Raw genomic sequence first — 26081 nt, forward strand, 5'->3', positions numbered from 1 at the left:
CCAGGTTTATCATCTTTTGGAAAAACAGAAATTGGATTTAATTTGTCTACAGGAGACTCATGTAATTAGGACTCATAGAAGAGTTCTTCAGAATAAAAAGCTTGGAGAAGAATTCATTTCAGCGGATAAAGTAAAAAAAAGAGGAGTGGTGATTTATGCAAAAGGGAAATTTAATCCCAAACAACTGTTTAAGGACGAGGAAGGGAGATATGTCACAGTGGAAATAACAGCGCAAGGCGAAATTTTTTTAATTCTGGGAATTTATGCACCAAATGATGGAAAGGCCGAATTCTACAAAGGACTCCATGATGTTCTATTGGACTATATGGATTATAAAATAATTCTGATGGGCAATTTGAATGGGGCTGTCTCTACATTGATGGATAGATCGCAAAGGCAAAAATTCACCAATGAGGGAAGATTACCAAAGATATTCTTTGATCTGATTGATAATTTGGACTTGATAGATATGTGGAGGTTGAAAAATCGGTTGGAGAGAGAACAATCTTTTTTCTCTGATGCAAAACAATCCTGGAGTAGGCTGCACTATATCTGGATTTTGAGAGAATTGGCCCTGAGAATAAATAAAGCGGAGATTTGCCCAAAAACTTGTTCTGACCATAATGCTGTTTTATTGGATTTAAAGCTATCTCAACAGGGTGCTTTTAGGTGGAGGATGAATGACTAGTTATTTAGAAATGGACAGATTGTAGAGAAAGCCCAGAAAACCCTGAAAGACTATTTTGAAATAAATTTGAATTCACCTACAGAGAAAAGGGTGATCTGGGATGCAAGCAAAGTGGTGATGAGAGGTTTTCTGATCCAACAGAATGCATTAAGGAATAAGGCACAAGAAGCAAAGAAAGAGATTATTCTAAATCAGTTGAAGGAAAAAGAGAAGAAATTAAGGAATAATCCCAAGAATCAGCAAGTGCAAAAAGAAATTAAGGCGTTGCAGGTGCAGTTTTCACAATTGATAAATCAGGAAATCGAATGGAAAATTAAATGGATAAAGCAGAGAACATTTGAATCGGCAAATAAATGTGGTAAATTGCTTGCGTGGCAATTGAAAAGAAGATGGAAGCAATCTACAATTCCAAATTTAGTACAAGATGATAAGAGGATTGAAAACCCTGTGGAGATTAGAAAACGTTTTCAAAAATATTATAAACAGCTTTATAAAAAAAGAAAAAGAAGACGATGATAAAATAGAATAATTTTTGGACAAGAATGCATTGCATAAAATCCCAGACGATAAGAAAGCCCTACTAAACCATCCAATTTCAAGTCAAGAAATTGAAAGTGCAATTAAACAAATGCAATTAGGCAAGGCACCAGGACTGGATGGACTTACAGCTTAATATTATAAAACCTTAAAGGAATGGTTGGTACAACCGTTAACTGATTTATGCAATGAAACAAGATAATAAATGTTGGAAATGTAAAAATACAGAAGGATCCTTTTATCATATGTGGTGGACTTGCCCATTAGTTAAGGATTTCTGGGAAAAGATTTATAATGAATTAAAGAGAATGTTAAAAAACACTTTTATTAAGAAACCAGAATCCTTTCTCTTGGGTATAGTCGGAATAAAAATCCCCAAGAAAGATGTTACTTTTTTTCTGTACGCCACAACAGTGGCTAGAATATTACTAGCTAAGAACTGGAAGACACAGGAGATACCAAACAGTGGAAGAATGGCAGATAAAATTAATGGACTTTATGGAGCTTGCTGAGATGACCGGGAGACTGTGAGACTAGGGAGAAGAAACGGTGGAAGAGGATTGGAAAAAATGTAGAGTATATGCTATGGTCCATGGGGTCACGAAGAGTCGGACACGACTAAACGACTAAACAACAACAACAATATTTTAAAAAAATATTGTAGAATAGAAGTTGAGAAATAGATATGCAAGTGTATATTGCATAGTGTAAATATTGCATAGTGTAAATTTCAAGGATTTAAGTTTAAGATATAGAATTTGCTGAAAAAATTAGAAAAGAAACGCAGGGGGGGGGGACTCCGAGGAAGTCCCTATTGAAAAATGATATGAAATGTTTAAGTGTTTTATTTTTAGTGTGTATTTTTTTTGTATGAATAATGTTATGTGATCTATGGTTAAATTTTATGTACCCATTTGTTTATATATAAAATTAATAAAAATTATTTAAAAAAAATAAAATAAAGTCTCCAGTCAAGATGATAGGCAGATGAAGTCCAGATTCTCAAGCATATGTGTAATAAGATCCCATTGTAGGTTCTTGGCAATGACAGTGGGAGTGGGGGGGATATATACATTGAACAATAACATTTCTTGGCTCTCCAGGACTATCTTCGTTACTAGTAATTTGCAGCTAGCATTTGTCAAAAGGATATGTTCACTTTTTATATGGGGAGCCACTAGGGTTAACAATCCACCCGAAGGCCTACCTTTCTTGTGGCTTTTGGTTGCCGGAACAGAAAAGGCATTAAAACCTGCAAGTTCGATGTCACGTGATGACCAGGTTTCTTGTAAACAAACTATATCATGTGCCCTTATTAACTTTGTGAAATCAGGGAGACACAGCTTAGAAAACCACCCTGCCACATTCCACGATACCAATTGCAGGGAGGAATTTTGCACCAGGTTCCCAGCTGTGGCATAAAGTCAGTCTAGATGCATGTCGGAAGGTTGGCTATCACTTGAAGCCCCGGGTGGTTCCTGATGTATTTCCCCCACTACCTCTGGGGCATCGGTTATTAGTCCATGAACCCTGGTGTCATTTGCTAAGGCAATCGGGGGGTCTTTGTCAAAGACAATTAAATCTGTCTCTGATTGTCTGTGTGTTGCGTTTCCCTTGGGAGGAGCGTCACTTGGCGATGGCTGATCGGGTTCCAGCCGGGGTAATGGTACTTGTTCCTTTCTTCTCTCTGCTTTCCAGATGTACATAGCACTGAACATCCGCATCGTGTTGGTTGGCTTGGAGATCTGGACTCAGGAAAACAAGATCCGCCTGGAAGGAGGTGCAGGAGACGTTCTTGCCAACTTTGTGCAGTGGCGAGAGCAGGAGCTTGTCCCGCGCCAAAGACATGACAGTGCACAGTTTGTTCTGTAAGATCTGTGGGGGTTTTCCTCCTACTCTTTCCCCTAAACTTCAAGAAGAGGGGGATGGTGGAAGTTGTGCAAATATTTATCCCACCCCTTCTTATGCTTGGGCACAAACCACAATTAAAGTCAACTATCAAATGCTGCAGTGCTATGGGTCAGCTGTACGTGAGGATGCCACCTCATTGGGGAGCTGCAAATAGTGCAAAATGAAGCCGCCAGTGGAGCACCCACCTTTGCACATGTTACCCCTTGGCTAGTTTTGGGTGAAACAAAAGAAGTGCCATGGTCGGGTCACTTTCTGTTTTTGTTGGGTTTTTTTTTCATTTTAAAAAAACTTTTATTTAAATTCATTTTTACAAAACATTAAAAAAAACATAACACACACAAAAACCAACACACACAAACAGACAAACAGAAACCCCAAACCCCAAGCCCAAAATACATAATATTACAAATCATATATAAATCATATTTAAATAATAAAAATAAATCATGAGTATAACTCACACAAAACATGTATAGATATCCACATAAAAGGAATTACAAAACAAAACCCCACTTCCACCCCCACCCGCCATTCACCAAAAGTGACTTCCAGTCTACCCTCTACCCTGGTCTGTATATATTTCTGAATCAAACACATACTTTCCCCCTCAATGTTTCCTTCTTCCATTTTTTTTGTTCCTTTTATAAGTCCGCTAAGAGGTTGGTTTTTTCTACCTGCTTTTTCAAATATTGTTTAAACATAATCCAATTCTTTCCTAGAACTTCTTCTTTTAAACCTTTCACCCTCCCCGCTTTTATTGTCAGATTCTGATAATTTGTCAACTTAACAACCCATTCCTCTTTATTTGGTATCCTATCACTCTTCCAATTCTTTGCAATGAGTAATCTGCTGGCCGCTGTCGCATGCATCATCAATATCTTTTGCTTTTATTTCTTCATTTAATAATCCTAATAGAAATGTTTCCGGTTCTTTCCTAAAGGAATATTTCAATATCATCTTCAATTCACTATATATATCATCCCATTTTTTCAAACTTTTCTTGCATTGCCACCAGTTACCACATTGTCACTTTCTGATGCAACTAGACCTCTCCGCGACCCTTCCCCTCCGCAGGAAGGTGGGGCGAATTTGGATGGTCCACCCCCTCCCCCCACTTAATGGAATCAAATGGTTTCCAAAGAGTGGTAGGGGGTGTCTTACCCCATGTTGATGGCCTTTCAGCTGATTCCCTGGTGGCCCGCTGGAATGCAGAGATGTTTTGGTTGTTTAGTCATTTTGTCGCGTCCGACTCTTCGTGACCCCATGGACCATAGCACACCAGGCACTCCTGTCTTCCACTGCCTCCCGCAGTTTGGTCATACTCATGTTCGTAGCTTCGAGAACACTGTCCAACCATCTTGTCCTCTGTCGTCCCCTTCTCCTAGTGCCCTCAATCTTTCCCAACATCAGGGTATTTTCCAGGGAGTCTTCTCTTCTCATGAGGTGGCCAAAGTATTGGAGCCCCAGCTTCAGGATCTGTCCTTCCAGTGAGCACTCAGGGCTGATTTCCTTCAAATGGATAGGTTTGATCTTCTTGCAGTCCATGGGACTCTCAATAGTCTCCTCTAGCACCATAATTCAAAAGCAACAGTTCTTCGGCGATCACCCTTCTTTATGGTCCAGCTCTCACTTCCATACATCACTACTGAGAAAACCATAGCTTTAACTATACGGAACTTTGTTGGTAAGGTGATGTCTCTGCTTTTTAAGATGCTGTCTAGGATTGTCATTTCTTTTCTCCCAAGAAGCAGGCGTCTTTTAATTTCATGACTGCTGTCACCATCTGCAGTGATCATGGAGCCCAAGAAAGTAAAATCTCTCACTGCCTCCATTTCTTCCCCTTCAATTTGCCAGGAGGTGATGGGACCCGTGGCCATGATCTTGGTTTTTTTGATGTTGAGCTTCAGACCATATTTTGCACTCTCCTCTTTCACCCTCATAAAAAGGTTCTTTAATTCCTCCTCACTTTCTGCCATCAAGGTATCATCTGCATATCTGAGGTTGTTGATATTTCTTCTGGCAATCTTAATTCCGTCTTGGGATTCATCCAGTCCAGGCTTTCACATGATGAATTCTGCATATAAGTTAAATAAGCAGGGAGACAATATACAGCCTTGTATTCAGCATTGCATTCCAAAGACAACAGGAATTATAGAATCATAGAGTTGGAAGAGACCACAAGGGCCATCCAGTCCAACCCCCTGCCAAGCAGGAAACACCATCAAAGCATTCCTGACAGATGGAGACTCCACCACACTCCTTGGCAGCAAATTCCACTGCCAAACAGCTCTTACTGTCAGGAAGTTCTTCCTAATGTTTAGGTGGAATCTTCTTTCTTATAGTTTGAATCCATTGCTCCGTGTCCGCTTCTCTGGAGCAGCAGAAAACAACCTTTCTCCCTCCTCTATATAACATCCTTTTATATATTTGAACATGGCTATCATATCACCCCTTAACCTTCTCTTCTCCAGGCTAAACATACCCAGCTCCCTAAGCCGTTCCTCATAAGGCATCTTTTCCAGGCCTTTGACCATTTTGGTTGCCCTCCTCTGGACACGTTCCAGCTTGTCAGTACCATTCTTGAACTGTGGTGCCCAGAACTGGACACAGTATTCCAGGTGAGGTCTGACCAGAGCAGAATACAGTGGTACTATTACTTCCCTTGATCTAGATCAGGCATCCCCAAACTGCGGCCCTCCAGATGTTTTGGCCTACAACTCCCATGATCCCTGGCTAATAGTACCAGTGGTCGGGGAAGATGGGAATTGTAGTCCAAAACATCTGGAGAGCCAAAGTTTGGGGGTGCCTAATCTAGATGCTATACTCCTATTGATGCAGCCCAGAATTGCATTGGCTTTTTTAGCTGCTGCATCACACTGTTGACTCATGTCAAGTTTGTGGTCTACCAAGACTCCTAGATCCTTTTCACATGTACTGCTCTCAAGCCAGGTGTCTCCCATCCTGTATTTGTGCCTTTCATTTTTTTTTGCCCAAGTGTAGTACTTTACATTTCTCCTTGTTAAAATTCATCTTGTTTGCTTTGGCCCAGTTGTCTAATCTGTTAAGGTCATTCTGAAATGTGATCCTGTCCTTTGGGGTATTAGCTACCCCTCCCAATATGGTGTCATCTGCAAACTTGCTCAGGATGCCCTCAAGCCCATCATCCAAGTCATTGATAAAGATGTTGAATAAGACTGGGCCCAAGACAGAACCCTGTGGCACCCCACTAGTCACTACTCTCCAGGATGAAGAGGAACCATTGATGAGCACCCTTTGGGTTCAGTCAGTCACCCAGTTACAAATCCACTGAATGGTAGCATTGTGTAGCCCACATTTTACCAGCTTCTTTACAAGAATATCATGGGGCACCTTGTCAAAGGCCTTGCTGAAATCAAGATAGGCTATATCCACAGCGTTCCCTTCATCTACCAGGCTTGTAATTCTGTCAGAGATAACAAGGAATGCAGAGATAACAAGGGCTATTGACTGTCTGGCTCTGAAGCTCCCTTTCTGATTGCATGGAGCCCAGATGGCCCCCTGGTTTCCTCCGGAGCTGAGAGCTAGTGCACCAGTGGTGGAAAACTCATTCTGAATTGGACTCAACACTGGTTAGAGCTCAATGTCGAGCCTACCAAGTGGTGATAGTGACGGCAATAAGGACCTTCTTCACCGTCTCTATTGCATCTGCAGAAAACAGCAGCAGGAGACTCCTTCAGGTGCTTCACAATCTGACAGAACCACTTTCACCATTGAGGCCCGGGAAGGACCCCAAGATCTCCTGCAGTGATTTTGCAAAGTTTTTTGCAGATAAAGGTGCTCAGATTCGGAAGGTGGTAGACTCCACTGTGGGAGCAGGGATAGGGTGGGAGAGTGCTAGAGTTCTGTCTGGTCAAGTTGCATGGGACCAATTTCAATCTGTCACCTCCAAGGATGTGGACAGGCTGCTTGGACAAGTGAAACCGACCACCTGTCTCCTTGCTCCTTGCTCATTCTGGCTTATAAAAGCAAGCTGGGAAGGGCTGGGCGATGGGCTTCGCGGGGTGGTGAATGCTTCTCTCTGTGAGGGAGCCTTCCCAGACCCACTAAAAGAAGTGGTTATTCGACCGCTTCTTAAAAAAACATCTTTAGACCCAGCCAATATAGCCAACTATCTGGGCAAGGTGATTGAGCGAGTGGTTGCTGAACAACTCCAGGCACGCCTTGAAGGTGCGGACCATTTGGACCCCTTCCAGTCAGGATTCAGACCTCATCATGGGACTGAAACCGTCTTGGTCATGCTGGTCAATGATCTGCAGCTGGCCAGGGACAGAGTGAAAGCTGTTTCCTGGTCCTGCTGGATCTCTTAGTGGCCTCTGATCCAATTGAACATGGTATCTTTCTGGACAGTCTTGAGGAGTTGGGAGCTAGGGGCACTGTTATACAGTGGTTCTGCTCCTTTCTCCTAGGCAATGTCCAGGAAATGGTGTTGGGGGGATGAGTGTTCACAGCCCTTGGCTCTCACTTGTGGGGTGCCTCAGGGTACCATCCTCTCCCCCATGCTTTTCAACATCTATATGAAGCCACTGGGAGAGATCATAAGGAGGGGGTCTACCTCTCCTTCAAATCGGAACCTCTGACAGTGGTGAAGGTCCTGTGTGAGTATCTGGAAGCAGTTGAAGGATGAATGGCAGCTAACAGATTGAGGTTGAATCTTGACAAGACAGAAGTACTATTCTTGGGGGACAGGCGACGGGCTGGTGTGGATTATTCCCTGGTCCTGAATGGGGTAACTGTGCCCCTGGTACGCAGCCTGGGAGTAATTTTGGACTCACAGCTGTCCATGGAGGCACAGGTCATTTCTGTGTCCAAGGCACTTGTCCACCAGCTTCATCTGGTACGCAGGCTGAGACCCTACCTGCCTGCAGACTGTCTCTCAGAGTGGTGCATGCTCTAGTTATCTCCTGCTTGGACTACTGCAACGCGCTCTATGTGGGGCTACCTTTGAAGGTGACCCAGAAACTACAACTAATCCAGAATGCTGGAAGCCACCCAGAGTGGCTGAGGAAACCCAGCCAGATGGGTGGGGTATAAATAATAAAATTATTATTATTATTATTGGGTGCTAATAGATACACGTACACACATGTAAGTATATATACATTGTTTGTTTGTTTGTTTGTTTATTACTATTCCTAGTCTTGAATATTTTAAACTTATTTGCTTATCCTAACTCCCCACCACATTTCCCCCTTGTGATTCTCCTTTTAGCTAGTGCCCAGACACTGAAAGTGAACTTGCCCCCCCCCTGCTTGCATTACTGTTTGGAATTTAAAAGGGGGGTGACAGTTCTGCTTGCAGCAGAAACCAATGGCCCTGTGTGTATATTTCAGGAAGAAAGCATTTGGTGGCACAGCAGGGATGGCTTACGTGGGCACCGTCTGCTCCAAGAGCCACGCCGGAGGCATTAATGTGGTAAGACAAGATCCATTGCTCCTCCACTGAACAAAAGTGGAAACTTAGCTTTGTGGCAAAAGGGCTTTGCAGTGGGTCTGGGTGCTCCATTTTCATTGGGTTTATTCTTTTTATTTTGGGGCATTTGGTTTGGGCGTATTCCAAATTCTCCCCTCCCACTGCCAGGATTTGGCAGAGTTGCAGGACCACAGCTGCTCATGGGGTGAGAATTGGGCCCAATGCCATTGTGGACCCCAAGCTGGCTCATCCCCCTCCCTCCAAGGCCACACATCTGGGGGGGGGGGAGCTGGAAGGTCAGCTCAGTTGGCAGAGCAGAGCAGGGGAACACCTCTGCCTCATCCAGGCACTCCTTGCCCAGCCTGGCGTTGGGTTGCTCTGCCTGATTCCTTGTGTGCTGCTACTTCAGTCACCCAAGAAGAGAGCAAAGGCTTGTGATCCTTTCCCCCTAAGTGATTACGCAATAGTTTCTCTAACAAGCCAAGCCAGAACTTTGGACTCCTTTTTATTACATAGTTGTGTGTGCTTGTTATTTTTGTGTTGTTTTCTAGTTTGGGCCCATCAGTGTGCAGATGTTTTCATCGATCGTTGCTCATGAACTTGGCCACAACCTAGGAATGAACCATGACGATGAAAGGAAGTGTGACTGTGGTTCAGAAAACTGTATCATGAACTCTGGAGCATCGTACGTAACTCTCTTTGGACCTATTGCAGAAGCCTTTGGGCAGAGCAGCTACGGGGAACCTCTTCCAACTGGACAGCTGCATTCCCTTACAGGCAATCTTCTGGGGGGAAAGATGCCAGGGGGTTCAGGGGCCTGAGGGGCCAGAAGCAAAAGTCAGCAGAGCAATGGGTGCAAATTTCACCTGGTCTCCGCATGCGCAGTGCTTCCAACCAGGCAAGTGAGAGGCATGATCAGGGTTCAAGGGCCTGGTCCAGTCAGGCAGAGTCAGTATGGGATGTGGCTAGGAAGCACCTGTGGCCAGAAGAATAAGAATAATTTATTATTGGCCAAGTACATTTTCCAACATACTTGGAATTTGTTTCGGCTACATTGCAATGTAAACATACACACACTGTTCCACTCACAATACAAATAAGCAAAGAAACCCACCCATAATTGACCTCCCCTTCAGCTACACATCTACAAATTTAACAATTTAATGGCACAAGGGGGAAAACTGTTCCTGTGCCTGGCCGATTTTGTATCTGAAGACCTGTAGCGACGTCCAGATGGGAGTAAATCTAGCAGATGATGTCCGGGATGTAAAGGATCCGCTGCAATTCTTTCTGCTCTCATCTTAACTCTGGTAGCATAGATTGTCTCTATTGTAGGCAAGCTAGCACCAATTACCCTTTCTGCAAATCTTACAGCTCGTTGGAGCCTTTTCTTGTCTGTCTTGGAGGCTGTGTAGCATACCAAGCAGTAATAGAATTACAGAGAACAGTTTCAATGATGCTTCTGTAAAATTGGATCAACACTTCCTGGGGAAATTTAAATTTCCTTAGTTGACGCAGGAAATACAACCTCTGGTGGACCTTTTAAATAATACTATTGATGTTGCTTGACCAATTTAACTTTTGAGAAATTATAGAGCCCAGGAACTTAAAGGACTCTACTACTATAACCATGTTACCAAGGATAGAAATTGGCGGCAGGACAGAAGAGTGCCTTCTGAAATAAGTTACCATTTCAACTGTCTTTTGGGCATTTAGTACCAAATCATTTCTGGTGCACCACAAAACAAGACGGTCTGCTTCCCACCTATACGCAGATTCATCCTCCTCCTGGATAAGCCCAATAACTGTTGTGTCATCAGCAAATTTCAAGATCATAACTGATGGATCAGTTGAGGTACAGTCATTTGTGTATAGAGAGAAAAGCAGTGGGGAAAGGACACACTCCTGGGGAGCTCCTGTATTGATGGTATTGTTGCTCGATATAATTTTCCCCAACCTCACCTGCTGCCTCCTGTCCGTTAAAAAGCTGTATATCCATCTGCAAACGGGGCAGGTACATTAAGATGAAGTAATTTAGAAAACAATTTAGATGGGGCAATAGAAGAGTCCTGGGTGCCCCCCAGAGAGGCTCAGAGGGTTGTGTTTGGCCCTGAGGCCTGAGGCTCCCCATCCCTGGAGTAGAGGGATGTAATCCCAGGCTACAGGAGACAAAGGGGGAGCAACCTCTGAACATGGGGACCTCTGAATTTCAGCCTTGGGAACATTTCCATGCTGCTTTCATCCTTTCAAAAAACAGCCACGTGAGTGAGAATCTTCTCTTTTTAAACAGATTGGTATTTTTTGTTAAATGTATATACCGCTCTTCATCTGTAGATCACAGCATAAAAATGCAATATAAAAAAACAAAACAAAGAACATAATAAAACTAAGAACTAAAGCCAAGAGCCCTTCCTTCCAAAGCACATGAGAGTTGGGATTCCCCCCCCCATAAGCAATGCCAGATCTTATACATAAATTAAGTGTCCTCGTAATACCCCAAACATTTTTACCTATCTTTTAACTAAAAAAAGCTCTGAGTGGATGGGGTGGGGGTGGGGGGGAGAAGGAAAGCAAGTTTAGGCACCAGGTTTTAAAGTTATAGGCCTTCAAACAACCAGCTGGGTTGTTTGGTTGAACAGCTGGAAACAGTTCAAAGAAAGCCTGATGGAACAGAGTTCCTTCTCTGTGATTCTTTGTTGTTGTTGTTGTTGTTGTTGTTGTTGTTGTTGTTGTTGTTGTTGTCTGTTCTGCACATTCCCCCTAGAATGTCATTCCATTGTGCCTTCCAAGTGGCTTAATAGCCATCCCTTCTCCCTAGGGAACTCTGGGAACTGCAGTCATATGATGGGAGTCCAAGCACCTCTTTTGGAATTCTTGGCACCCTTTTTTTTTAAAAACATAATTTTTATTGATTTTACAAATTACAAAAGATGGTACATACATATACACCTTTTCCACCTTCTTCCCACCCCCCTCCATGGGTCCTCCCCTGCCACAGAAGTATCCCACGCAGGTGAACAGTCAGAAGTGGTCCATTTTATGATTGGGTTTCTGTCCTCCTCCCCCTCCCCTGCCCCCGAAGCCCCCCCTGCCACCAGGGAGCTCCAGTGAACCAGGGCAGTACGCAGGAGTTCATCCATCCAACCATCTATTGTCATACCAAAAAAAAAAAGAAAATACAAAAAGAGAAAAAGAGAAAAAAGAGAAGAAAAAAAAAGACAAAAAGGAAAAAAGACAAAAAAAAATTCATCATAATTGTTAAATTCATAATTGTTAAACCATATTTTGTGGGCTTCCCCACCCTCCCCCCTTCCCCGGTTTTCCTCCATTATTTATCATCTTCAACAGTTTCATAGTTCATATTTTATAACATACACCTTTATATCTTGTACCACTTTTAAACTAACTATTATCATTTTCGCCTATTGTCCAATCACTGAGAAATCAAACTCCCATTTTTTCTTCCCGTGCCTAATTTTTACCCCTCTATAGGCCTCCATATTTTCACCTTTTTCCAGAATCAATTCACTTTTTAAACCTATAATTATTCCCAAACTAACCTTACACCCCCCCGAGTACTGGCTCCACCCCACCAATCCAGCAAGTTCCATAGTCAGCAGTCCAGTTATAGTCCTATTAACCCATCCTTACAATCACAACTTCACTTTCCCTTCACCCCACCCCCTGTTTACAGTCTTTTGCCATCCAGGCCTCCATATCAGACCCCTGAGCTTCTTCTCTTCTGTGCTTAATTTTTCCTTCTTCCCTGTGGTCATTCTGGAGTTCCAGTAAGTCCAATCGTGCCCCCCTCGAAGGGGAGGCACTCCATCCAACTTTTTGTAGAGTAAAATCATCATTTTTTTCGTGATGGGCTTCATTTTGTGTTAAGTCATCACAGTCCTCATCATTGTCATTCTCACATTCGTCTTCTTCAGTTTCAAAAGCTTCATCTTCTAAGAAATCATATTCTGCCATCATCATCTGGAATTGTTGCTGTAACACTTGCCGTTGTGTCTCCTCTTGACATAGTTCTATTCTTGCTTCCCACATTAAGGTCAAAACAGTCCGCTGAAACTCAGGCGGGTACCTTTTTGTTGACATAGTTCAGTCCTGTCAAGGTCAAAACTTGTCACATGGGGTGGAATATAATCGCAGTCTATTTTCTCGACTCCATTTTAACAAGCTGGCTGCATTCTTAAAAATAAAGTTCGAACTCACATTTCAAAAGTATATAAACCAAAAAAGAATTTCCAAAAAGTCCAGAGATAAAGATAGAAATAGAATTTAACTATAAATCCTGATCAACTCACTGGATTGTCTGGGCTGCCGGCTCCCGAGGAACAGAAAGGTCTTTCTTAGTCTTAACTTCTTTCTGCAGGGCAATCACAACCACAGTCTCTCTCCCCTTTTACCCTGCATTTAGGGGAGATTCTCTTTGATGCCTTTGAGGAATCCTTTTAAGTTGAAATCTTCTGTTTACGGCTTCGGGTTTCTGATTACTGTCTCTTATGTTACCGTAGGGGGGGGTGGCTTCCTCTTTTCCCCTCTCTCCCAGGTCCAAATTGTTGCCTTAATTTACATTCCAAAGAATCCAAATTACTCACAGTCTATTCATTTGCTGAATGTTCTTTGAAGAATTGGCCACCTCCACTTCCCAGACTCGCAGCTTCGCACTCTCAGAGCAGCAATGTCAGCCTGTCCGCCGCGGTTCACCTCCTCGCTCTCGGGGGCTTAAACAAAGCCGATCCGGGGAGGAGAGAGCCCGCTTTTGGCGCCGCCAGGCAAAATCTGTCCCCAAAAAGCTCGATTTGGGGCTTTTAAGGAGGTTTCGCTTCGCTGGAACGATTCCCTCCACCTCTGAAGCGCCGAGGTCCGCTCCGCTGTGCGGACCCCCGTCTGAGCAAGATGGCGTGGTCAACCGGAAGCCTCTTGGCACCCTTATCGGATTAGAGTTCCCAGGATTCCTTGAGCCAAGGCAGGAACCCTGTTGGTGAAACTGGTATAAACTGGATTTTGATTTGCTTTGTATTCATGCCCTTTGACACCTGAGAGCTATATTTTTAGGACCTGCCCTAGTCTTGTGATTGTTCTTTGATTCCTTGTGAAGAGGGATTGATTGCTAAACGACTCTTGGAATTCTAGCTCTGGGGAGGGTTTGGGGGGGCCTTTGAACAACTCTCAGCACCCATAAACTACAGCTCCCATAATTCTTTGGGAGAAGCCATGACTGTTTAAAGTGATAGCACAGTGCTTTACATATATTGTGTGTGAATGTGGCTTTAGGCCGAAACATCTGGAGGGCACCAGGTTGGCAAAGACTTCCCTAGAGTTTGCATGGCACAATGTAAGGACTATTTTTTAATATTCCATGCTTGCAGAGGAGCCAGGAACTTCAGCAGCTGTAGCGAGGAAGACTTTGAAAAGCTAACTCTGAGCAAGGGTGGGAGCTGCCTCCTCAATATCCCCCGGCCTGAGGAAACCTATAGCATCCCGTACTGTGGCAACAAGCTAGTAGATGCTGGAGAGGAATGTGATTGCGGAACACCAGAGGTTAGTAATGGGTGTGGTGATGATGATGATATAATAATAATAATAATAATAATAATAATAATAATAATAATACCGTATATTCCGGCGTATAAGATGACTTTTGGACCCAGGAAAATCTTTTCAAAAGTTGGGGGTTGTCTTATAAGATCTGCGGTCGCCGCATACGGTGAGGGGAGCTCAAAAACGGCCACAGCCGCATCCACGCCATATGCGGCAACTGTGTAAGCGGCAGGCGCTTTCTTTCCGTGCAGGAAGAGGGGACGCGCAGGGCTTTCCTCCCTCCTCCCTGCATGGAAAGAAAGCAGCAGACGCTTACTCCTCCCCCCCCCACTCGCCTCGGTGCCTGGAAGAGAGACAGAAATTTTTTGGGGGGGTGCGTTGGGAGTTTGGGATATACTTGTTACGGCGAGTATATCCCAAACTCTATATTTTGACTGGAAAAGTAGGGGGTCGTCTTATACGCCCAGTCACCTTATACACCGGCATATATGATAATAATAATTTATTATTTATACCCCGCCCATCTGGCTTGGTTTCCCCAGCCACTCTGGCCGGCTTCCAACAGAAAAATAAAATACAGTAATCTGTTAAACATTAAAGGCCTCCCTAAACAGGGCTGATACCACCAACACAGTGGGGCAGGGTGTGTGTGTTTGTCTTGGTGCATACTAGACGTTTAGTAATAATAATAATTAATAATAATAATAATAATTAATAATAAATTATTATTTATGCCCCAACCCATCTGGCCAGGTTCCCCCAGCCACTCTGGGCGGCTTCCAACAAAACATTAAAATACAGAAATCCATCAAACATTAAAAGCTTCCCTAAAAAGGGCTGCCTTAAGATGCCTTCTAAAGGTCTGATAATTGTTATTCTCTTTGACCTCTGGTGGGAGGGCATTCAACAGGGTGGGTGCCACTACTGAGAAGGCCCTCTGCCTGGTTCCCTCTAACTTGGTTTCTCGTAGCGAGGGAACCACCAGAAGGCCCTTGGTACTGGACCTCAGTGTCAGGGCAGAATGATGAGGGTGGAGACGCTCCTTCAGGTATACTGGACCGAGGCCGTTTATGGCTTTAAAGGTCAGCACCAACACTTTGAATTGTGCTCAGAAACGTACTGGGAGCCAATGTAGGTCTTTCAGGACCGGTGTTATGTGATCTCGGCGGCCTCTCCCAGTCACCAGTCTAGCTGCCGCATTCTGGATTAATTTTAGTTTCCGGGTCAGCTTCAAAGCTAGCTACACGTAGAGCGCATTGCAGTAGTCCAAGCGAGAGATAACTAGAACATGCACCACTCTGGCGAGACAGTCCGCGGGCAGGTAGGGTCTCAGCCTGCGTACCAGATGGAGCTGGTAGACTGCCGTCCTGGACACAGAGTTGACCTGCGCCTCCATGGACAGCTGTGAGTCCAAAATGACTCCCAGGCTGCGCACCTGGTCCTTCAGGGGCACAGTTACCCCATTCAGGACCAGGGAGTCCTCCACACCTGCCCGCCTCCTGTCCCCCACAAACAGTACTTCTGTCTTGTCAGGATTCAATCTCAATCTGTTAGCCGCCATCCATCCTCCAACCGCCTCCAGGCACTCACATAGGACCTTCACCGCCTTCACTGGTTCCGATTTAAAAGAGAGGTAGAGCTGGGTATCATCCACATACTGATGGACACCCAGCCCAAACCCCCTGATGATCTCTCACAGCGGCTGCATGTAGAGGTTAAAAAGCATGGGGGCGAGATCAGAACCCTGAGGCACCCCACAAGTGAGGGCCCAGGGTTCTGAACACTCATCCCCCACCACCACTTTCTGAACACGGCCCAGGAGGAAGGAGCGGAACCACTGTATGACAGTGCCCCCAGCTCCCAACCCCTCTAGACGGTCCAGAAGGATGTTATGGTCGATGGTGTCAAAAGCCGCTGAGAGATCCAGCAGAACTAGGAAACAGCTCTTACCTTTGTCTCTAGCCTGCCGGAGATCATCAACCAGTGCGACCAAGGCAGTTTCAGTCCCATGATGAGGCCTGAATCCCGACTGGAAGGGATCCAAATGGTCCGCTTCTTCCAGGCGTGCCTGGAGTTGTTCAGCAACCACACGCTCAATCACCTTGCCCAGGAATGGTAGATTTGAGACTGGGCGATAGTTGGCCATATTGGCCGGCTCTAAATATGTTTTTTAAAGAATCGGTTTAATGACCGCCTCTTTCAGCGGGTCTGGGAAGGCTCCCTCACAGAGGGAAGCATTCACCAACTCGCGAAGCCCATTGCCCAGCCGTTCCTGGCTTGCTTTTATAAGCCATGATGGGCAAGGATCAAGGAGACAGGTGGTTGGTTTCACTCGTCCAAGCAGCCTGTCCACATCCTCGGAGGTAACGGATTGAAATTGATTCTATGCAACTCGATCAGACAGAGCTCCAGCATTCTCCCGCCCCGGCCCTGCTCCCACGGTGGTGTCTACCTCCTTCCGAATCTGGGCGACTTTATCTGCAAAAAACTTTGCAAAAGCATTGCAGGAGATCTTGGGGTCTTTACAAGGCCCCGATGGTGAAGGTGGTTCGGATAGATAACGAACCACCTAAAAGAGTCTCCTGCTACTATTTTCTGCATATACAATAGAGGCGGTGAAGAAAGTCTTCTTTGCCGTCACCGTCGCCACTTGGTAGGCTTGATGTTGAGCTCTAGCCCGTGTCCGGTCTGATTCAAAGTGAGTTTTCCACCACCGGCGCTCTAGCCGTCTCAGCAATTGTTTCATCGCCCTCGGCTCCGGGGAAAACCATGGGGCTGTCCAGGCTCCATGCAGTCAGAGAGGGCGCTTCGGAGCCAGACAGTCAATAGCCCTGGTTAACTCCATCTTCCAACGGGTTACCAGGGAATCAGCTGAAAGTCCATCAACATGGGATAAAGCATCCCCTACCGCTGGCTGGAAACCATTTGGATCCATTAAGTGGTGGGGGCGGACCATCCAAATCGGTCCTACCTCCCTGCAGAGGGGAAGGGTCACGGAGAAGTCCAGTTGTACCAGGAAGTGATCTGACCATGGCACTTCTTTTGTTTCACTTTTACTTAGTGTCAGATCACCCCCGTTACTAGAGGTGAACACCAGGTGTAAGGCATGTCCGTGGCTATGAGTTTAGCCAAACTTATTCAGGGACAGCCCCATGGAGGCCATGCTTTCAACGAAGTCCCAAGCGGCCCCTTGTGAGGTCATGTTGGTATAGATGTTAAAATCCCCAAAGACAACCAAACTAGGTGTCTCCAGGAGAACATCCGACAGGACCTGAAGCAGCTCGGGCAGGGAATCCTTGGTGCAGCGGGGAGGTCGGTACACCAGAAGGAATCTTGTACTGCCCCTATTGCCCAACTTCCAGAACATGCACTCAGAAAACTGGGTCTTCCTAATAGGATGCTTGGTGCAAACTAATGACTTCCTAAAAATCACTGCAACCCCCCCTGCCCACCCACAAGGCCTGGGTTGCTGTGCGTAAGAGAAACCTGGTGGACAGGCAGCAGCTAAAACAGGCCCATCTGCTTCCTCCAACCAAGTCTCTGTCACACATTCCAAGTCAAATCCGCCATCCACATTCAGGTCATGGATGGCAGTGGTCTTATGGATCATTGACCTGGCTTACACAGCAACACTTTCAGGTCATGTGGGTTTCCCTTGCTGATTCCAGTATCCGTCCGGTCAGGACCAGACCCAGAGGCAGGGATAGTCCTCAAACAATGACTAAACCTGCCTCCTCGGTAATGACATGGTCTGGTCTCAGCGTAACTCCTCCTCCTGCCCGTGATCACTGAGATCGGGTGTCCCAGTACATCCCTCCCTGTAGAACCTGCCCCAGCCATCCTGTTGGCTGTGGCCCCCTCCCAGGCAGCCCTGACACTTTCCCCTTAAAAAGCAAAATACAAACTACAATAACTTAACAAATTAATAAAAAAGGAACAGAGCAAGAAACAATTATGCTAAAATTAAACGACTCCCCACCCCAAACAGAAAAAAAAATAATAAAATAATATCATATCATAAAAAACCACCATTCAAGGTGTAGCAAATTAAGAACACTTAAAGCATTTAAAATCATTTTCGCCCCTTGCTGCAAAGAGCTGCTCAGAGTATGTGTGAGTGTGGGCCCCACCCCCTAGGCCTGATGGAGTTGGCTGGATGAGGGAGCGGCCTTCCCAAACCCTCACAGCAGCCGTGTCCCGGAGGCCTCTGTGGGCCTCTTGAGCAACACTTAACCATAATTAATACAACCATTAATTAATACAAACCATTGTGGCAAATCCATTTCAAACCATAGTTTTATGTCCTGTTTTGGGGCCAGTCTTTAACCATGGTTTGAACTGGATTTGATGTAGCTGCAGCTCCTGTCCCCCCTGCCCATGGTTTAATGGATGTGTTGCAGGACTTCCTACTCCCATCAGCCACGACCAGGTTCCTCATCCCTGGTTTAGGAATTGTTTCAAGTCCAAGGTTAATTACGCCTGCATATGGCCAACATTTGAGTTTTAAGATTAAAATGGCGTTGGCAGTGCTTTTTTCAGATGGTCCTCAGGGGTATGCACTACTGGGACCTCTCTCTTTTTGATAAAAAGTGTGGCACTTACTTTAACGACTTCATGGTTACTTCATGTTATACCAGCACCTATTTTTCTAGGAAAAAAGCACCAGTTGGAAATGCCTGAGAGTGGCCTCCTTTCTCACCTGTTTTCCCCCTTCCTCTCCTAACTTTTCAGGAATGCCAGTTTGATCCTTGCTGTGAGGCAGGAACTTGTCGACTCCACCCTGGGGCTGATTGTGGTTATGGAGACTGCTGTCACAACTGTCATGTAAGACTCACCAATCCCAAGTTATTGCCAGAAACTGCAGGAGGATATTTTACAGGGACTTGGGTATCTTAACAGCATGATTCTACACATGCTTACTCAGAAGAAAGTCCTGCTGAGTTCAGTGGAGCTTCCTCCTGAGTAAGTGTGTTGAGGATTGCAGCCTTGACATGTGATAAAGAAATAGTCCGCAACTCTAAATGTGCTTCTCTTAGAACAAGTTGAGTTGAAATAAATGGGATATGGTAATTAAATATTATGTTAGAGAAGAATTATTCCTACAGAGTTTGAATCTTAGACGTCTCACTACATGGCCAAGTTTGTATGTAAAACTAAGATGAACCAGGGCCATGCAAATGTGTCAGTTTGCAGGTACTCACTGTTAAAGGTCTGGCTGCTTTGATGCCACACTGAGGAGTACTAAGCCATGTGTAGACTTCAGGCCCTCCAGGCATCCATTTCATTGGGCATTCATGATTATTTGTGCTCTTGCCGATATCAGGGCAGTTGTGTGTGATCCCACCTTCATTACTATTTGCCTCTGAAAACTAGGGTTGCCATATTTCAAAAAGTAAAATTCCTGACACCACTAAAATTGGTTGCCATACACCTGGGTTTTCCCTGACATTTTGCCAATTCAGCAAAATTCCCCCTGATGCCATTTTTAAACCTGAAAACCAGGACATGTCAGGGATTTTCCAGATGTATTGCAAGCCTACTGAGAACATTTTGGAGCAGATCTCCTGCTTTGTTTCTAACTGGCAACTGCTGCAGCCCAGTTGGTGCCAAATACCTTGCTCTGCTTTCCTTTGGACCACATTAGCAAGGCCGAGAAAGGGGGTCTTGTCACCTGGGTACGTACCAGCTATTAGGCAGGCAGGCTGAGCAGCCGAAACAAAGGCCTGCGGCATCTCTTTGGGGCTTCCCGTGCCCTCCCTGAAGTCCTCTTCAGGCTCCAGGGAGGCTTTCCTCGTGAGCCACAAGGACTCTCCAGCCCTCTCCTGCCATTCCCAGCTTTGATTCGAGCTATTTATTTATTTTATGCCACCACACGTAGACACGGTCATGTGTGCGTCGATTGTGGGGCAGCTGTGCAGAGCAGGCTTTTCTTGACAAGCTGTTTATTGAGCTTAAAATAAAAACATGTCAGGGATTTTCCAGATGTATTGCAAGCCTACTGAGAACATTTTGGAGCAGATCTCCTGCTTTGTTTCTAACTGGTGCTTGTATGTGGAGGGTTTGTCTGTCCCGTGAGACAGAGGTGGTGGGTGTGTCGGGGTGCAAGGAGCTCCTGGGACTCCAGCAGCACATTGGATCCCTTGAGGCCAGGCTGGCCGGCCTGGAGAAGCTCAGAGAGGCAAAGTGGCTGGTGGTTGACATCTTCGTGAGCGTTACAGCAGAGTTGCACTCCTGCGGTGATAGCTCCCCTCCTGTCAGGAAGAAGAAGAAGGGTGTTGGGGAAGGAGAGTCCTGCCCTGAGGAACAGTAAACTGTTACCCTCTCTCACAGAGAATACATCTCCAAGGAGTGCAGGGGGCATGACAGTGGGGGATTCAGTCATCAGGAATCTAGATATTTCGGTGTGTGAAGATACCCCAGGGCGAACTGCCTGCCTGGCATGAAGGCTGCACCTATGGCACATGGCCTAGGGAGCCTGGAAGATAGTGTTGGGGAGGAGTCAGTGGTTGTGATGCATGTTGGCACCAATGACATGGGGGAATGTAGAGGTGAGCTCCTGGAAGCCAAATGTAGTTTGCTAGGTATGGTGCTGAAAGCCAGGACCTCCAAGGTAGCTTTCTCTGAAATGCTACCAGTTCCCCTTGCAGGGTCAGCTAGAGAGGCATGTGGATGAGGCAATGGGGTGGGGAAGAAAGCTCTCACTGGGGAACATTCTGGGTCAATCCAGGCCTGTACAAAAGGGACAGGCAGCACTTGAACTGGGACTATTGCTGCTTAGATCCCTAAAGGTGGTAGGATAGCTTCTAAAGTGATTGTGGGGGAAGGAGGGTCCCATAAATGCTTAAAAAGAATTTATTTGAGGAGCGCGTTGCTAAAAACATTAAGACCAAGAACAAAAAGAAGCTCTTTAAACAAATGAGTAGGAGGAGAGCATTTAGGTAGCTTCCATCTGCCATATGGGAATAATAATGCCTGATAATAATAATAATAATAGAGGATGATGTAAAGATTACAGAGGTGGAACACAATATTTTGGACAGGTGACCTGTGCTGTATAAATGCCAGATTATTATGGGGTGAAGTCAGTGGGAGGTTGAATCTACTTTGTTGATAGTTTTGGTTTATTGCCCTCGGTGGGTATTCGCAGGTTGACGCTGGTGCATTTCCTGCCTCCCTTTTGTAGTTCCTGTCCAAAGGCACAGAGTGCCGTGAGCGGGCCAGTGAGTGCGACCTCCCCGAGTTCTGCAATGGAACTTCACAGTTCTGCCCGCCAGACGTCACCATTGAGAACGGGCACCCTTGCCACAAAGACGAGGCTTACTGCTACAACGGGCTCTGCCAGTATTACAATGCCCAGTGCCGGGGCATCTTTGGGCCAAGTAAGGAGCATGAGGATCTGCGTTACGTTACACTGCCTGGGCAGCCCAACTGTGTCAGCTTCCATTTGCTTCTCCACAAGGAACAGCCAGCAGACATTAGCCTAAGGAATTGGGAACTGCCTCTGGGTGACAATTTCTGTTGCTTTGGTGCAAGGCTGGGATCAAGGAACAGCGCAGTGGGGCACCTGCTGAGCCCCCCACTGAGAGCCTCCTGGGCCTGCTGGTTCTCTTCACCTGCTTGCTTGTTCACCACCTTCTTGCTCTGGCTCAGTGGTGGTGGGAAGGAGGGTGGGGAGCAGCACCGAGAGGCAGTTGCTGTCTGCTTGCTCACTGGCTCTATGCAGTAAGCAAGCAGAAGGAGGAGGAACAACTGGAGGTGATGAGGGCCATGAGGAGGCAGACACAGTGAGGGAGGGGGCCAATGGAAGCTATCTTGCCCAAGATGCCCTCCCCATCGCAACAACACATTAGTTGTTGTTGTTGTTGTTGTTTCTTCTTGATGCAGAAAATGGGTTTTCTGTCACTTTATGGTGCTGGTCCTGCCAGAAGGCTAAAGGAGCTGGGCGAGCCTGATTTCCCAAATCTGTGTTTTGCAGAAGCAAAGGCTGCTCCCCAAATCTGCTTTTCTGAAGTGAATTCCAAAGGTGACAGGTTTGGAAATTGCGGCTACCATGGGCATGACTATAAGAAGTGCTCGAGCTGGTAAGTTGGTGCGGCAAGGAAATTCTGGTCACCTCCAGACTGTCGCCGCCTTAGGGGATGGATTCAGTCGCATGCTGAAAACGTAGTTTTGCACAATTATAGTAGCTTAAAGTGCTCTGTTGCTACGAATCTACTTTAGAAAGCAACCACACAGACTTTTTTGTGTTTGGGAAAGTGACAGGGAAAGCATGAAAAGGGAAATAAATGAATAATTAACATATAACCACTGTGCAAACAAATCAGGATGAAATCAGGATGAATGTTCATTGTCCTCTAACTGCTCACAAACAAAATAAGAACAAATGCTCAACAAAGCCTGGACATAATCTGACCTCCACAAAATGTTCTTTTATGCAAGCAAATCAAAAATATTGCTCAATGAACAGTTACAGGTAGGTAGCCGTGTTGGTCTGATGCAGTCAAAATAAAAATTCCTTCCAGTAGCACCTTAGAGACCAACTAAGTTTGTGATAGGTATGAGCTTTCGTGTGCATGCACACTTCGTCAGATACACTGAAACAGAAGTCACCAGACCCTTATGTATAGTCACACACACCCCACCCTCTGACTATTCATAAGGGTCTGGTGACTTCTGTTTCAGTGTATCTGACGAAGTGTGCATGCACACGAAAGCTCATACCTATCACAAACTTAGTTGGTCTCTAAGGTGCTACTGGAAGGAATTTTTATTTTTATTTTAAGCTCAATAAACAGCTTGTCAAGAAAAGCCTGCTCTGCACAGCTGCCCCACAATCGACGCACACATGACCGTGTCTACGTGTGGTGGCATAAAATAAATAAATAGCTCGAATCAAAGCTGGGAATGGCAGGAGAGGGCTGGAGAGTCCTTGTGGCTCACGAGGAAAGCCTCCCTGGAGCCTGAAGAGGACTTCAGGGAGGGCACGGGAAGCCCCAAAGAGATGCCGCAGGCCTTTGTTTCGGCTGCTCAGCCTGCCTGCCTAATAGCTGGTACGTACCCAGGTGACAAGACCCCCTTTCTCGGCCTTGCTAATGTGGTCCAAAGGAAAGCAGAGCAAGGTATTTGGCACCAACTGGGCTGCAGCAGTTGCCTGAAGGAGGCATCCAAGGCGCCATCCAAGGTTTACTCCTGAGCCTGTCCCACAAGCAGAGGCAGAAGCTTAGGATCGGAGTGTTTCTGATCCTAGATGAGCTTCCTTTCCCAGGTGGACGGGCCCCAACTGCCCCTGCCATATTCATTCATATTGTATTTGATAGAGAAGGCCAGGTGCCCTCCAGATGCTGACCATTGGCCATGCTGAGTGGGACCAATGGGAGCTGTAGTGCAAAATGTTTGGAGGGCACCATGTTGGCTTCCCCTGGATTAGGGCCATGCATTTCTCCCCCATCCTTTCACTGGAGGAGCGGGATGTTTTGCCAAACCCACTGTCATTAATATGTTTTGCACAAACAGATGTTTTCCTTATGATGCTTGAGCCCAGGATTAGCACCCAGGAGTGATATACCAGTACTTTCCTTTAATCCTACTAAGCCTCAAAAAAGCCATGTTGATAATGATCTGTGGATACTTTCAGAAATTAACTGTCCCTGATTTAAGTTGCCATGCCATATTGCCACAGGAACGCCATGTGTGGGAAACTCCAATGTGAGAATGTGCAAAGCCTTCCTGTCTTTGGAATCGAACCTGCCATTATCAAGTCTCCCATCCAAGGTAACACCTGTTGGGGTGTGGACTTCCAGCTGGGATCAGACGTACCAGATCCAGGGATGGTGAATGAAGGCACCAAATGTGCCCCTGGAAAGGTAAATCAGGAAAGTTCTCAGGTGGACCATTGTGTGGGTTTTCCTCGTTAGGGGATTTTGATTTCTGTGAGGAAAGCTTTAGAAATGACACATCACTTGAATTTAAGGTTTGCAGTCCCAATCATAATGGATTTGTTTGTGCCATTTCTTTCAGATATGTAAGCACTACCAATGTGTGGATGTCTCTGTTTTGGGTTCCAGCTGCAATGCAGAGCATCAGTGCAATGGACGAGGGGTAAGCTGACAAAACCACGCCGGATCTCCAGGGCTTGCTGACTTGATGCTTGTTTTGTTCTGGCCTCCTCTCTTGGCCTTCCTTCCCCCTTTTTTCAGAAGGTACTGGAGGGAGAGGTGGTGTCCATTGAATGATGGATAGGTAGGAGCTCCAGCAAAGGAACGGTTGGGAGCTCCCTTCAATCTTCTGGTTGTTCCTTTGATGCTCTGCCCTTATCTACCTGCAGTTTGTCAGGGGTTGGATGGGGAGACATGGCTTGTGATTTGGTGCTGCTCCTATTGATCCAGAGCAGACTCCAACATATAGTTAGCATAAACTGAAGCACGTTGCAGGATTCCCCAAAAATAGACAGGTAGCAATTCATCCAGCAGAGCTTTACTACTGAAGGCAAACGAGCATAATAATCACAAATCCATGTATCTTCAGAATTGGCACAGTCCATAAGAAATCCAGTTGCAGCAGACGTAACTTAAACTTACAATAACTTACAAGACTAAAACCTGAACACAAAACATACTACACTAGCGGCCAAAATTGTGGGAACCTTTTGAAAAAAGTGAATTTCCGAGGTTTGATGGCTCATAACACCACTTTCTTTTTGAGTAATACTGTAAAATTATATATCAATGGAAAGATAATTTAGTGAAGAATGTAATGCACTAATGTTTGTTCAATTATCTGTATTCTATCAAAAGTTATAACCAAATAACCAGAAAAAGGAAGCACAACTTGCTTAGGTTTCCACAATATATAATTTTTATTTATTTTCCATTTTATAATATACATTCACATCATAACACTTCACTTTACGTCCCTGGCTCTTTAGAGCCTATCAACTTCCTTCCCTCCTGGCTTTCGACATTAACCTTTATATCATTGCATTTTGTACGTTTTCCAATTCTAATTACACAAATTACAACATGGGTAAGCAAACTAAGGCCTGGGGGCTGGATCCGGCCCAATCACCTTCTCAATCTGGCCCGCAGATGGTCCAGGAATCAGCGTGCTTTTTCATGAGTAGAATGTGTCCTTTTATTTAAAGGAGTTACGCTAAGACCAGACCACGTCATTACCAAGGAGGCAGGCTTAGTCATTGTCTGAGGACTATCCCTGCTTCCGGGTCTGGACTTGACCGGATGGATACTGGAATCAGCAAGGGATACCCACACGACCTGAAGATGTTGCTGTGCAATGCCAGGTCAATGATCCATAAGACCACTGCCATCCATGACTTGATCGTGGATGGAGGACTTGACCTGGCGTGTGTAACGGACACCTGGTTGGATGAAGCAGTTGGGCCTGTCCTTGCTGCTGCTTGTCCACCAGGTTTCTCTTACGCACAGCAACCCAGGCCTTGTGGGCGGGGAGGGGGGGTTGCAGTAATTTTTAGGAAGTCACTAGTTTGCACCCACCAGAACTGGAAAGACCCAGTTCTCTGAGTGCATGTTCTTTGAGTTGGGCAATAGGGGCAGTACAGGATTCCTTCTGGTGTACCGACCTCCTCGCTGCGCTAAGGATTCCCTGCATGAGCTGCTTCAGGTCGTAGCGGACGTTCTCCTGGAGACACCTAGTTTGGTGGTCTTTGGGGATTTTAATATCCATGCCGACACGACCTTACAAGGAGCCGCTCGGGACTTCGAGGAAAGCATGGCCTCCATGGGGCTGTCCCTGAATAAGTCTGGCCCAACTCATAGCCGCGGACATGCCTTGGACCTGGTGTTCACCTCTATGGATGTTGGTGATCTGACACTTAAGTAAAAGCGAAACTAAAGAAGTGCCATGGTCAGATCACTACCTGGTACAACTGGATTTCTCCGCGACCCTTCCCCTCTGCAGGGAGGTGGGACCG

The 26081-nt window shown here is 45.7% G+C and overlaps 1 protein-coding gene and 1 pseudogene across 2 annotated transcripts in view; one reads left to right on the top strand and one right to left on the bottom strand.

Annotated features, from left to right (window-relative positions):
• Positions 1-26081, top strand: part of ADAM9 (ADAM metallopeptidase domain 9) — a 95909-nt gene that overhangs the window by 50742 nt on the left and 19086 nt on the right. Inside the window, exons 9-17 of the mRNA XM_035139116.3 lie at positions 2924-3093; positions 8506-8587; positions 9136-9269; positions 13963-14134; positions 18866-18958; positions 21318-21513; positions 22110-22215; positions 23814-23997; positions 24152-24232. Coding sequence (XP_034995007.2) covers positions 2924-3093; positions 8506-8587; positions 9136-9269; positions 13963-14134; positions 18866-18958; positions 21318-21513; positions 22110-22215; positions 23814-23997; positions 24152-24232 — 1218 coding nt within the window. The remainder of the gene's footprint in view (positions 1-2923; positions 3094-8505; positions 8588-9135; positions 9270-13962; positions 14135-18865; positions 18959-21317; positions 21514-22109; positions 22216-23813; positions 23998-24151; positions 24233-26081) is intronic.
• On the bottom strand, positions 14274-18133 carry LOC148683459 (uncharacterized; annotated as a pseudogene). Its single transcript, XR_015947047.1, has 2 exons — positions 16467-18133; positions 14274-14282 (listed from the first exon to the last, which is right to left on the bottom strand). The product of XR_015947047.1 is annotated as an uncharacterized LOC148683459 (transcript).

Source organism: Zootoca vivipara, chromosome 14 (genome assembly GCF_965207765.1).
Source record: "Zootoca vivipara chromosome 14, rZooViv2.hap1.1, whole genome shotgun sequence".
NCBI classification, from domain to species: domain Eukaryota; kingdom Metazoa; phylum Chordata; class Lepidosauria; order Squamata; family Lacertidae; genus Zootoca; species Zootoca vivipara.